This window comes from Suricata suricatta, chromosome 10, assembly GCF_006229205.1.
Source record: "Suricata suricatta isolate VVHF042 chromosome 10, meerkat_22Aug2017_6uvM2_HiC, whole genome shotgun sequence".
Taxonomy (NCBI): domain Eukaryota; kingdom Metazoa; phylum Chordata; class Mammalia; order Carnivora; family Herpestidae; genus Suricata; species Suricata suricatta.
The window spans coordinates 57,549,685-57,563,748 of NC_043709.1; the positions used below are offsets into that span (position 1 = coordinate 57,549,685).

General features: G+C 37.5%; 1 protein-coding gene across 1 annotated transcript in view; it reads right to left on the minus strand.

Annotated features, from left to right (window-relative positions):
• Positions 1–579, minus strand: part of LOC115304590 (olfactory receptor 6C4) — a 1,220-nt gene extending 641 nt beyond the window's left edge. The window contains exon 1 of the mRNA XM_029954812.1: positions 94–579. Coding sequence (XP_029810672.1) covers positions 94–579 — 486 coding nt within the window. The remainder of the gene's footprint in view (positions 1–93) is intronic.
• Positions 580–14,064: the final 13,485 nt, after the last annotated feature.

Sequence of the window (14,064 nt, forward strand, 5' to 3'; positions counted from 1 at the left end):
TTCTAGGAGGCTTGTGTCTGAGCAGGCAAGCTCCAGAAGGGGCCCATAGTCACAGTAATAGTGATTCAAAACATTGGAGGCACAGAAATCCACCTGGCTCATCAGGATGATTGGGGGTAAGATAGCTAGGAGTCCTCCCAGCCAGGAACAGAACACGAGTTGTATGCAGACCCTGTTGCTCATGATGGTCAGGTAATGCAGGGGTTTGCAGATGGCAACATAGCGGTCATAGGACATGGAAGCCAAGAGGTAAAACTCTGTTGCCCCAAGAAATATAGCAAAAAAATATTGAATGAAGCATCCAGCAAAACTGATGACTTTATTTCCTGTTGTCACACTGGTCAGAAATCTGGGAATAAAAATGGATGTGAAGGAAATTTCTAAGAAGGAAAAATTCCGGAGGAAGAAATACATGGGGGTCTGGAGGTGAGGGTGTACCCAAGTAAGGATGATGATAGTCAGATTTCCTAGGACACTTAACATATAGGTAAGGAGTAGAAAGATGAATATCACAACTTGGACCTCAGGTTGATTTGTGAAGCCCAACAGAATAAACTCAGTAAATGTCCTGTTTTTCATTGTTGACCCTTAGGAGATCTAAAGGAAAAAAGGTGAATGATGAAAAGTGAAGTTTCTCAGGGTAGGAGAGACAAAGCTGATAGTAATGAGTCATGTCGTATATTACTCTGTATTCAGTTGACTCCAAACCAGCATCACATAGTAGTGGCCTTGGCTCCATGGAAGCCCCATATCTTCTATGTGAATGACCTTAATGCTAAAATCTTTTTAATTCCCCAAATGATATATTCCTAGAGACTTAACAGAATCTATTACAGAGTACTCATTTCTGCCCAGAAGAATAACATTTTGAATCCATCCTTTAATCCCCAAATGTTTATAAAATCTCCATATTTAAGTCACTTTCCTCTGACTCCATTACTTATTCATATTTCTGTACTCTTGCTAGGGTTGTTTCTATCAGATTCTGTTTTTTAATGCTTCCCTTTCCCCTCCTTGTACTCTTTCCCCTTCCCTGTACCATTTGATGTTTCACTGGCCATCTGCCATAGATCCTTATCTGCATAATTGTGTAAATCTCCAACTTCCTTTTTTTTTTTTACCAACCAATAGGAAATTCCCCATATGGATATGGTTGAAGGTTTTGATGCATAAGTGATTTATTCTGCACCCCTATTTCTTTTGAAACATAAATTTGTAATAGCCCTTTAAGTCTTTAAGATTTTTGGTTCAGTACTATCTCATATTATATTATGAACATACTAGTATATGAACAAGGCTCTGGTGTCAATAAGTCATATTTATTAGCATTTCTTATATGTTTCTCTGGCATGTAGATTTGGACTATTTCTCTGAAAATAGAGATCTTGAGATACCCACAGCAGTATCTCTGGATTTTGCTCAGAGTCTTAAAGCTTCCTCAGGGGCAAACTAAGGATGACAGTTTATCATGCCTGAGACTTTCTTATTCTCTACTCTTGGCATAGAAACCAGGAAGAGGGACATTTTTGTTTCTGACAATAAGGATCTTTGTAGATAAATTGGTAACCCCCAAGTAAGGAAACTGGCAGTGGTATCCTGCATGCATTTTTAGATTTTTTGATTCAGAGGCAAAGACAATATAAAAGGCCCTTCTAATTCACATGCGTATGGGTTAGAAAAAATCATATCCTCACAATCATTCTTGTCAATCTCCCCATTATTGCATACAGCTCTTGGAGGCACTAGGTGATATTAAACACTGACCTGGATTCCCCTGAGCCCTCCCTTCCCTGTTTGTACTAACCTCTGGTCTTCGGCAAGTACTGCATTTTCATCCAGATTTTCATGACCATTGACCTCATGATCCACATTTATAGAATAATAACATCAGTGACTTTAAACACATATAGTGCACACATCCTTGATATTCTGAATGACTGTAGTGGGATGTTTACTTTGCTGTTCCGAAGAGGTAAGTCAAGGGTGAAATATGCCATGTGAGTCTTGAGTATAAATTTTAACATGCTCTCTCTCGGCTTCCCATCAACATTGTCCCCCTCTCTCCATCTTTTTGTTGTAGGAATCACAAGCTATAGGTGGCTATTTATTTAGTTTAAGAAATTTACTAATAATTGACATACAATATTACAATAGTTTCAGGAGTACAACACAGTGGTTTAATATTTTTAATGCATTATGAAATGATCACCACATAGCCTAGTTACTATCTGCCACCATGAAAGTTCTTACAACATTACTGATTATTACCTATAATGTACGTCACATCCCGGTGACTTATTTTATTACTGGAAGTTTGTACCACTTCATCCCCTTCACCTATTTTACCTCCCTCCCTCTATCCTCTCCCCACTGTGGTAATCTACAGTTTCTTTTGTATCTATGAGTCTGTTTCTGTTTTGTTTTGTATACATACATACATAAGCATTGTATTCTTCTCTTAATGAAAGTACCCAAGTCTGTGGGGCATAACTTAGGAAGCATATTACCTTCCATTCTATGAATCCAAACCAGAATCAAATGATACTTCCTGAGAGATAAAGTTCTTCACATGTATAGTAAAAGAAAAAGAAATAAATGAATAATTTCCTACTCTAGCAATGATAAAATTAGAAGAGTGGACTTTGATAGATGAAAATTCCTTTATATTTCTTTTCTAAGAGAGATGATTTTGAGGTTCTTAGGCAGGATATGGGCTTCTTTGCAGTTTCTGTGTCAGGCAGAGAGACACAGGTTTTTATCTGTTCTTTTCAGAACAGGCACATGGGGATCAATTTCCTGAAGAAACTAAACATGCCCTATGGACTTAAGTTCACAGGCTTCAAATGAACCTCAATTGTTGACAGTTTTGAGAACAAGTTGTAAACATATGGCTGAGAAGAGAAGGTCCAGAGAGACCATGCTAAGGGTTCCATGAGAGAATCTCCCACAGACATGAGGTTTGTGAATCTGAGAGCCATGGAGTGAGACCCCTGAGGATTGGTGTGCCTGGCCTACTCATTGTTCATATTATTTCTCCCTTTAGTAACCTGATTTGGCCAGTGCTCCAACATGATATAAATGAATTCACTTCACAGTGAATTACCACAACCTTAGTGTCATCATAGCTTCCATGAAGACCTGCATTACTAATTTTACCAAAATTAGTGGGAATCAGCAACTGGAAAATATTTTGCTGTTATAGATTTGTCTCATATGTTCTATGATTAGTTCTTTACCTTTGAAGGAATGACATTTTCACTGACCTCCCCATGAGATATCTTGATAGCCTTGTCAATGCCATTCCTTTACAGATCTTAACTACATCCAACTTACTCCAAGAACACAGGTGTGGTGTTAGGTTGAGAATGTCTTTCTGCAAGGAAATTCAAACTTCAATCAGGGTTGGGCCATTGCATCCTATAAAATTCAAGCATGGTTACTTCAGTAAAATTTCTGGACATTACTTGTCAGTTCAGTGATGATCCATACCTGATGCAGTAAGGAACCAACTTCTCATTGACATCAGCACTTACTACTTTATTTTTTTTAAATAAATTTTTTTAAATTAATAGTTTATTACCAAGTTGGTTTCCATATAACACCCAGTGTTCTTCCCCACAAGTTCCCCTCTCCATGAGCATCACCCCCCTTTTCCTTTCCCCCCTCCCTCTTCAGCCCTCAGTTTGTTTTCAGCATTCAAATGTCTCTCATGATTTGCCTCCCTCCCTCTCCCCAACTCTTCTCCCCCCCTTCCCCTTCCCATAGTCTCCTGTTAGGTTTCTCCTGTTAGACCTATGAGTGACAACATATGGTATCTGTCCTTCTCTGCCTGACTTATTTCACTTAGCATGACTCCCTCTACATCCATCCATTTTGCTACAAATGGCCAGATTTCATTCTTTCTCACTGCCATGCATATTCCATTATGTATATAAACCACATTTTCTTGATCCACTCATCAGGTAATGGACATTTAGGCTCTTTCCATGATTTGGCTATTGTTGAAAGTGCTGCTATGAACATTGGGGTATATGTGCCCCTATGCATTGGCACTTCAGTATCCCCTGGGTAGACCCCTAGGAAGCACTTACTACTTTAAAGTAGACTCAACATTTACTGTGTTTATTTGGGTTTCAGAGGCAACATCTTTTACATTTACAATTTTTATTTAGATTCATTATGCTGTTATGCACAAATTGTCTCACTCTGAATGGGCTATCCAATGACCAAAGGCTCTAAAGTCTGTCTAAATTGCAATAAATTGGGGGCACCAGTTGGCTCAGTTGGCTAAATGTCTGTCTTCAGCTCAGATCGTGATCTCACGGCTTGTGGGTTTGAGCCCCACATTAGGCTCTGTGCTAACAGCTCAAAGCCTGGAGGCTGCTTCAGATTCTGTCTCCCTTTCTTTTTGCCCCTCCCCTGCTTGTGCTCTCTCTCTCTCTCTCTCTCTCTCTCTCTCTCTCTCAAAAATAAATAAATATTAGAAAACTTAAAATGCAGTAAATTAGGACTCTCATTAGTGTCCCCCCATAAGCAACTTTATTATAGAGGCCTCAGTAACCTCCTCATATTCCTTCTGGAATCTTTGGATCAGGTATGGTAGCCATAAATTGTTCTTGGGCTTGGGCAAGAAACTGATTTCCTTGGCTGAATCCTACACACCATCGGGATGGCAAGTGTTGGCTGCATAGCGGGCTCTTCTTGAGATAAATGCTTTCACACGTCCTGAGCTTGTGACTCTCTGAACCCAGTTGCCCATTGTTCCTGTGATCATTGAGTCAGCATCCACAAACTTGGCATGGCCATAGATTTCTCATTATTAAAAGGACAATGCTACTTATGGAGCCAACCTGGGCCCTCTGGCATATCCTAGTTATAAGAGGAGGTGGTTTCCACATTCTCAGTCATTTGCTAGATGCAACAGTGCCTGAAAAGGTTACTGTTTTCTGTTATCCATTGCCTACCTAAGAACCCCATTGAGATTGATTGATGAGTAGGAAAGGGAGTTTGTATTCTTTATAGATGTTAGCACCACTGCTATGCATGGTAGAGCCTACTGAAGAGCTACTGCATCCCAGTCCCTAACTGGGACATCCCTATTCAAGGATGGGACCTGTGGGTCAGCACAGTTATGTTAGCATTAGACAATGTCCTGGCCAACACTTGGCCCATTGCTCACATGTTTATAGACTTTAGGGCCATTGTCAATGGTATGGTCATCTGATCTGGCTAATGGCAGCAATAATAATTCCTTATTTAAGGTGTTCCCCTCTATCTTTGGAGTAAACAACTATGGGGATTGTTCGCCTCATAGATAATCAAAATACAAATCAAGGTCACACATATTCTCCACATACTAAAATTTAGTTTTCAGGGACTCACTGTAATACACAGGTAGATAAATTGGTTTTGATTTCTGAGACACATATTGGCATAACCTCAGATCTGATGCCATTAGCTTTGGACTGGTAGGCCTATGAAATATCAGGCCATGGAGAAGCTAATGCCTTGAAGTCCTGGGAAGAATGAAAGGGACTAACCCTCTCCTCTGCAATGGGTAGCATAGGGACTAACTAATGTACCTTATGTGGGAAAATGTGCCACTGTCTATATAGTTGATGAGGCTCAGTTCCCTAGGGACTGTTCATTAATAAATGGTAAATAGATTTTAGAGAGTCATTGAACCCTCTGCAGAAAATACTATTCTCTGACCATGGTAGTAAATGTATAAGGGAATAGTACTCATCTATCCTTCTAGACATGTTACCATCGAAGCCACAGCACAAAACATCAACAAGACACTTCTTATTCTCTTCAGACTTCCAGATATTACTGGTAGTAACCAAGGCACTTACTTAAGTTCTCAAAATACACAATGTTGGGCTCTTGAAAAGGCATTCAGTAAAACGACCCATTCTCTCCTCTCTACCACGTTCCAGCCTCAGGCTAAAGACTTTAAGTTCAAGGAGGCTTACTTAAAGAAACCTTGCTAAAATTATATGATTACTACATAGCCTTCTAAATAACTATCACTGCCATCAGCAACTGTATTTATGTTCAGCTTCTGGAAGTTAGGACCACTTACTTCTTATCATTGGGCTTACTGGCACCTTATAAATAGAAACCTTCTCATACAAGATGTTTCTGTCAAAATAGTCACTCCTGTTAAGCCTTTGGTTTCACTGTTATATACCCCAGTCCCACTCACAGGCCTAACATCACCTGTATCCTGTGTACCTTTTATGTCAATATTTTATTTTGGGCATTGGAGCTTCCCTCAGTCTTAACACCAACATGCTCTTTTCCTGCTTATTGTGCTCATTTGGCTCACAATCATGGGAGTCTTAGGCATTGTCTAAAGCACACATAACACCATCACACAAACTTATGTTATTAACGCCTGCCAGGAGGTATTGAAGATGCTTTCTAAACACAAGCAACAGCATGGTATTGCATTATATGAATTAATGATAAAACTTATTTATCTATTTTTGAGACTTCTGGGTGGCTTAGTTGGTTAAACATCTGACTCTTTATTTTGGATCAGATCATGGTCTCACATTTCATGAGATCAAGGCCTGCAGCTGACAGCGCCGACCCTGTTTGGGATTCTATTTCTGTGTTGTTTCTGTCTCAAAAATAAACAAACATTTAAAAAAAAACCCCTATGTATCTATTTTACTACTGATAAAAAATTTAGATTATTTCTGTTTCAGGGAAATTTTGAACATGTTGCAATGAGCATTTTTGCATATGTATGCTTTTGAGAGGTTAGTTAGTTTAGGAAACATATCCAGGTTATTTAGTAGTGCATTTAAAATATTCAAATATGTTAGTACTTTCTGGTTATATTTTTGACATTGGTTTCTGGCTTAATTACACAAATTAAGTAAGCAGGGACCAAATGTATATTTCCAATCTTTTGAAATTTATTGAGATTTGTGTTTTGATCCTTTCATTATAAAAATGTATTATTTGTTCTTTTGTTGTTGTTTGTTCTTGAAAGAAAAGTGGATTCTGGATTTGTTGGGTGCAATATACATTCTGTATTTTTATTAAGTCAAGATCTTAATATTGTGCCTTAAATCTGTATATTCTTTGTCATGTTCTACTATTGATATTATGGATAAAAAATTCCACCATGATTATAGATTTAACCATTTTTTCATTACATGTCTACCAATTTTTATTCTGTTAATTTTGAAGGCTAATTGTTAGGGGCACAAAAAATTGTCAAAGTCTATAGTTAATTATTATCTTTATCCTCCTCCTAGTCAGAAAAAGGAATGTAGGACTTCATCTCCATTTCATATCTCTTAATTAGTGTGACATTTTTGTTTTATTTTTTTATGCTCTATATGTTGTTAAAACCCCATAGTATATGACTGTTTCTGATTTTGCAGATGGTCTCTTAGATTTATCTGTACATTTACCAATTTATTTGTTATCCATTCTTTCTTTCATGTGATTTCTTCCACTTTCCACCCTAATGCAGAGAGATACCTCAGATAAACCCTGTGTACCCTTTACTGGTTTCCCATGATAGTAACATCTTGCAAAACTATAGTATAGCCAGGATATTGCAATTATAATCCATTGACCTTTTTTAATTTATTATAGTCTGGTTCTTCTCATGGCTAATTTTTAAATTTCTTATATGTGAAAATCTCTTTATTTAATTTTTTATTTTTAAAATGAATCTTTCTTTTAAATTTAACATGGAAAAGAGAGTACACAAAAAAGAAGTGCCATGATGGAGTAAATATCACAACTAAGTAACTAGCACCCAGAAATTCACTGTGATGTGTCTTAGTGTGCATTGCTTTAACTTTGTTCTGTTTGAAGTCTGCTCAGCTACTTGAATCTGCAGCTTCATGTGTTTTTCCAAATTTGAGAAGTTTTCAATAATCATTTATTAGAATCATTTCTCAGTTCTACTCTCTTATTTCCTTCTGGGACTCAAATTTAGCAATGTTAGTTCTTTTCCAATAGTCCCATGGATGCCTGAAGCTTTTTTCATTTTTAAAAAATGTATTTACCCTCTATTGTTCCAATTAGATAAATGCTACTGATCTATCTTCAAGTTCACCGATCTATCTTCAGTCATCTTTATTAATGAGGTCAGCCAGTGAATGTTCAAAATTTTTGTTGTTGTATTTCTAAGTTCTATAATTTAGTTCATTTTATGACTTTAATTTCTTTGTGAGATGTCTATGTTTTCATTTTTCAAAAGAGAATCCACAATTGCATTGAGGCATTTTTATGAGGACTGCTTTAGAATTCATGTTAGATAATCCCCAAATTTGATTCATCCCAGTATTGGCATCTGTTGATTACATTTTTTCATTCAAGTTGTGGTATTTATGGTTCTTCATGTTATGAAAAATTTTGGATTTTATTTTTGATATTTCTGATATTTTATTATAATATTCAAAATCCTACATAATACATTTTTTTAAGCAGCCAGTCTCTTTGTTGAGGTGAAGCACAAGACGAGGTGAGTGTGTATGTTTGACCTCTTGCTCAGCCCTGCCAACACCATCCTGAAAAAGTGGAACTTTCTGTCCATGTTGCCTCATTGCAGATGGGTGGGGTGGAAGTTCAGCTTCCTTCTCAGCCTTGATGACACCTCCACACTGAAAGTAGGGCATTGATTCACACTGTCTTTTAGCCTTTTGGTGGCAGTGTACACTTAGCCACCCCTACCCCTCCCACTAGACCCTGCTACCATAAAGGAGAGACAAGCAGAGGTCTGACTTACATCATAGTTGCTGCAAGGTAGCAACATTGGGGCTTCCCAGTTCTGTGCTATTTTTTGCTGGCCAGGGTAAGTGGATGAGTGGGGTGTCAACTAGCCCATTTCATACCACTTCATCCCACATCACTGATGGCAGGTAGAGGTGGAGGGTCAGCTCCCCACTGGGCCATGCTCACATGGAGAAAGGGGCAGTAATATCCTCTACTTCTACTTCATACAATATCATTCTGACGTGTTAATGCCAAATTGGAGTGGAAGCTCCACTGCCCAGTGGCCTCACTTACACTGTAGAGGACCAGAGTGTTGACCAGACCTAGTTTGCACTGTCATTCAGTCTTGTTGCTCTCAGGTGGGTGTGGAGTTTCAGTTTCCCATTAGACACCAATGACAGCAAGGATGAAAGAAAGTAGAGTGTAGTCTCAAATAACACCATCTCCAGGTGGGAGTGGAGGCGGACTCAACACCTACATGCTGATACTATCCTGCAGAAGGAATGCAAGCATTGCTTATTTCCATGGCATGAGAATGAAAGCTCAGCTTCCCACTCAGCCCACTGACAGTACCCTGCCTGGGAGCTCAGAGTGAGCTGCTTTCATTGTGTAGGGGATGGAAAACCTGCTCTTCTCTTGGCTCTGATGACAGTATCTTGATGGAGGAATTAAAGAGGCACCTGCGACAACCAGCTGTCTTCTCAGGCCTGGCATCACTGTGAGGTAGAGGAAATCCCTGCAATACCACTTATGCAGAGTGGGAAGGTAGAGTTGGAGATCAGCTCCCTGTTGGGTTCCGCTGAAGCTGCAGAGGTTGAAGTGTGAGTTAGTTTGACTGGAAGAGGGCAGCTATTCCCCGAAGTCTCTCCATTGTTAGGTCACTTTTTCGTGGTCTGTTGATTAGGAGAAAAGCCATTTTGGGGCCTTTTTATAATTTTGTGCCTGTTAATGGTTCTGGATTGAAAGCTTCTGAATTTCACTGTGTGGGATATACAGGAGGTGATAGAAAACCCAGAAGTCCCACTGTCATGTTTTTCCTCAATCTTGAGGTCCCTAGGAAGTCTTCCTCCTCCTTTCACCTTTCACAGTCTTCTTATGCTTGTTTGTTGTGTTCTTTCCAGGTTTTTTAGTTGTAAGGTCTGTGAGGAATGCTTCTAGTCCATCTTTGCTGGAACCAGAAGTAGTCTTTATTTTTTTTTAATTTAAAATTTTTCTTTATTTTAAATAAACATAAACATGTTCATTTATTTTTGAGAGAGAGAGAGAAAGAGCAGAGAAGGGGGCAGAGAGAGAGAGGGAGACACAGAATCGAAGCAGGCTCCAGGCTCTGAGCTGATAGCACAGAGCCTGATGTGGGGCTCAAACTCATGCTCAAGAGATCATGACCTGAGCTGAAATAAGCCACTTAACCAACTGAGCCACCCAGGCACCCCAGTCTTTAGTTTTTAAAGACACCTTCATGCAGTATAGATTCTAAGGTGGCAGTTTATTTATTCATTTATTTTTATGTATTTATTTATTTGGTTATTTACATTGAGGTATGATTGACATACAAAAATGTTATATATATGTAATGTATTCATCTTGATGAGTCTGAAGCATACACTTGTGAAAATGTCATCATCAACAATGCCATAAACTTAACTATCATCTCTAAAAGTACCCTCTTCCACTATTCTTTCCCTCCCGTGTGCTAAGAAAGAATATTTAATATATGATCTGTCTTAACAAACTATTAAATATTATTTACCAGAGGTATTGTACTCTATAGTATATCTCTGGGCTTTATTCAGCTTCCATATCTGAAACCATGTACCCTTTGATGAATACTCCCCCAATTCTCCCTCTCCTAGTCCCTGCCAACTAGCATTCTCCTCTCTGTGTCTATGAATTCAGTGTTTTCAGATTCCACATGTAAGTGAGATTAAGCAGTATTTGTCTTTTTCTGTGTGACTTATCATATTTTATATATTTATATAAATAAACATATCAATACCAAGATCAATCATCATTTAATACAGCATTACTTTCATGTAACTGCATAAGCACATTATTTTCAGGATGAATTAGCATTTTCCAGCTTAAAGAACTATTCCCTTCCATATCCAATTTATAAATGTAAACATTAACATCTACAAAACATCTACAACATCTTGTCAGAAGCTTGTCAAGGCACAATATTAGAAAATTCCTGAATTTAATAATCATACCAAGCGGGTCTGTCCTAGAAAAATTTGCCAAACACATTTTTTGGCTCTACTGTGCATAAAAATGGTGTCTGATACTCAGATCAAGTTGAAGATCTTTCCATATGTTGCTGTACCAAATGTTGAAGTGGTTTAATTTCCATCTAAACTCTATTTTTCTGCCAGAAATGCATCCTTTATTAATGCTTATAATCTGGGCCTTCAGGCTTCCTCCCCCTTTCATTTTCATTGCTTGGCTTCTAAAATAAACTCTTATCTGTGTAGTAAATTAAATTATAACACATAGAAGAAAAATGCTGAAAATGTAGTTAATTATTGCAAAGTGACCTTGTCTGTGTAATCACCACCTAGATAAAGAAATAGAACTTACTAACATACTGAATGTTTCCCCTTTACCTAAACAAAACACTCTCCCTCATTTCCCCAAATTTAACCCATATCCTGATTTCTAACATCATTTTAATCTTGCTTGTTATAAGCATTTTACAAATGGATACCTTATGATATGCATTCTTTCATGTTTGGTTTCTTTCACTCAACATTGTATTTGTGAGATTAATACATGTTTTTGCATGTGGCAGTAGGTGTTTATTTTTATTGCTATAGAGTACTCCACTGTATGGATATACTTCATCCATATGTGTATTAACCATCTGGATATTCTCTTTTGTGAAGAGCTGTTCAAATGTCTTGCCTGTTGTGTTAAAGTCGTCTGTCTTCTTACTGATGTGTAAGCATTTAAAATACATTGTCTTTGAAGCCTTTGTAAGTTGTAGTTTTTGCATATATTTTCTCAGTTTGTATTGATTTTGTACTTTCTAGTGTTTCTTGATGAAATGGTTATAAATTGATGTAATGGTAAAGTGGTCCAACTTATTAGACTTTTCTTTTAAAATCAGTGCTATTTGTTTTCAATTTAAAGAATATGCTTTATCCCAAGATCATAGAGATATTCTTCTAGTTCTCACTTTGAAACTTTCCTATTTTTTTTCACATTTTTTTGTATTCACGGTTATTTATTAAGGAGGCTGCATGATAGAGTTATAATTAGTTAATTACCATACTCTGTTTTCCAGAGATATAGTCATCCATCTCAAAGCAACAGGGGAGTATATACTTGATGAGAAGCATATCCTAGAAAGAAATAAATCTGTGCATACAACTTCAGAAATTATTGATTTTTAAAAAGCAGCTTTCTTGAGGCATAATGGATATAAAATGCACATACTTAATGTATAAAATTTGATGTGTTTGGACATATTCATGTTCCCCGAAACTAACACCACAACCAAGGTAAAAAACATACATCACCTCTAAAAGTTTCCTTATGCCTCTTTGTTTTTTGAAAAATGTGTTAAGTGCTCATTTAACAGGAGATCTACCCTCTTAACAATTTTTTAAGTGTATAATACAGTATTGTTAACTATAGGCAGTACTTTGTACAGCAGATCTCTACAGCATATTTATTTGCATAAATGAAAATTCATACCCATTGAAGAACAACTCCCATCTCCCCACTCAGTAAACTCTGATATGTACAATTCTATTCCCTACTTCTATGAATTTGATTATTTGAAGTACCTTTCATAATTGATATTACACAGTACTTGTTCTACTGTGACTGGCTTATTTTCCTTAGGTAATATCTGCTAGGCTCATCTATATTGTCTCATAAGACAGGATTTCCTTATTTTTAAAGGCTAACTAGTATTTTATTTTATGTATATAACACATTTTCTTTAACCATTCATCATTAATGGACATTTAGGTTTTTTCATATCTTGGCTGTGGTGAATAAGGCTGTAATGAACTTGGAAATGCAGAGATCTTGATCCAGTGCTTTGGATAATTACCCAGAAGTGGGATTTCTGACTATACGGTGAGTCTATTCTTTATTTTTTAAATTTTTTAATAGTTTATTGTCAAATTGGTTTCCATATAACACCCATTGCTCTTCCCCACAAGTGCCTTCCTCCATTACCATCAATTCTTTCTCCCCTCCCCCTCTCCCTTCAACCTTCCAGTATTCAATAGTCTCTCAGGTTTTGCGTCCCTCTCTCTCTCCAACTCTCTTTTGCCCTTCCCCTCCCTATGGTCCTCCATTAGGTATCTCCTGTTAGACCTATGAGTGCAAACATATGGTATCTGTCCTTCTCCACCTATCTTATTTCGCTTAGCCTGACACCCTCGAGGTCCATCCCCTTTCCTACAAATGGCCATATTTCATTCTTTTTCATTGCCATGTAATACTCCACTGTATGTATGTACCACATCTTCTTGTTCCATTCATTAGATAAGATACAACATTGCCGACAATCAAGTAATATAACATAAATAATCAAGAAAAGGTGTTACAACATCACCAGTAATCAAGGAAATGCAAATCAAAACCACAATGAGATATTAGCTCACACTTGATAGCATGATTACTATAGAAAATAAAGTGTTGCTAAGAATGTGGAGAAGTGGGATTTCTGACTTAAATGGTGATTCTATTTTTAGTTTTTTGAGGAACCTCAAAAAAATACTGTTCTCCATAGTGGTTGCACCAATTCACCTTCCCACCAACAGTGTATGAGGGTTCCAATTTCTCCATTTGATTAATTTATTAAAGTAAGCTCTATGTCCAATATGGGGCTTGAACCCATGACCCTGAGATCAGGAGTCACATGCTCCATCTGTGGATCTGTTTTTTGGAAGAGATTAACAATTATATTGGTAGACTTTGAGTAAAGCAACTTACCTTCCATTTCATCCAGCCAGTTGAAGGCCTTCATAGAACAAAGACTGACCTCTCTGAGCAAAAAGGAATTCTACTAACAGACTGCCTTTGGACTTGAATTGCAACTCTACCCTGTGTTTCTGGCTTTCTGTCCAAGCCCTTCATATTTTGGACTTACCATACCTCCACAGGTGCATGAGCCAATTCCTTAAAATAAATGCCTGTTTATATACATCTTATTGTTTCTGTTTCTCTGGAGAACCCTAATACACATGATGTGGAAAACAGACCCTACTGTGGCACCCAATAATTTCTACCTCCTGGTGTCCGTGCCTTTGTGTAATTCCTCCCTTTGAGTACAGATAGAATCATTTACTTGATTCTAAC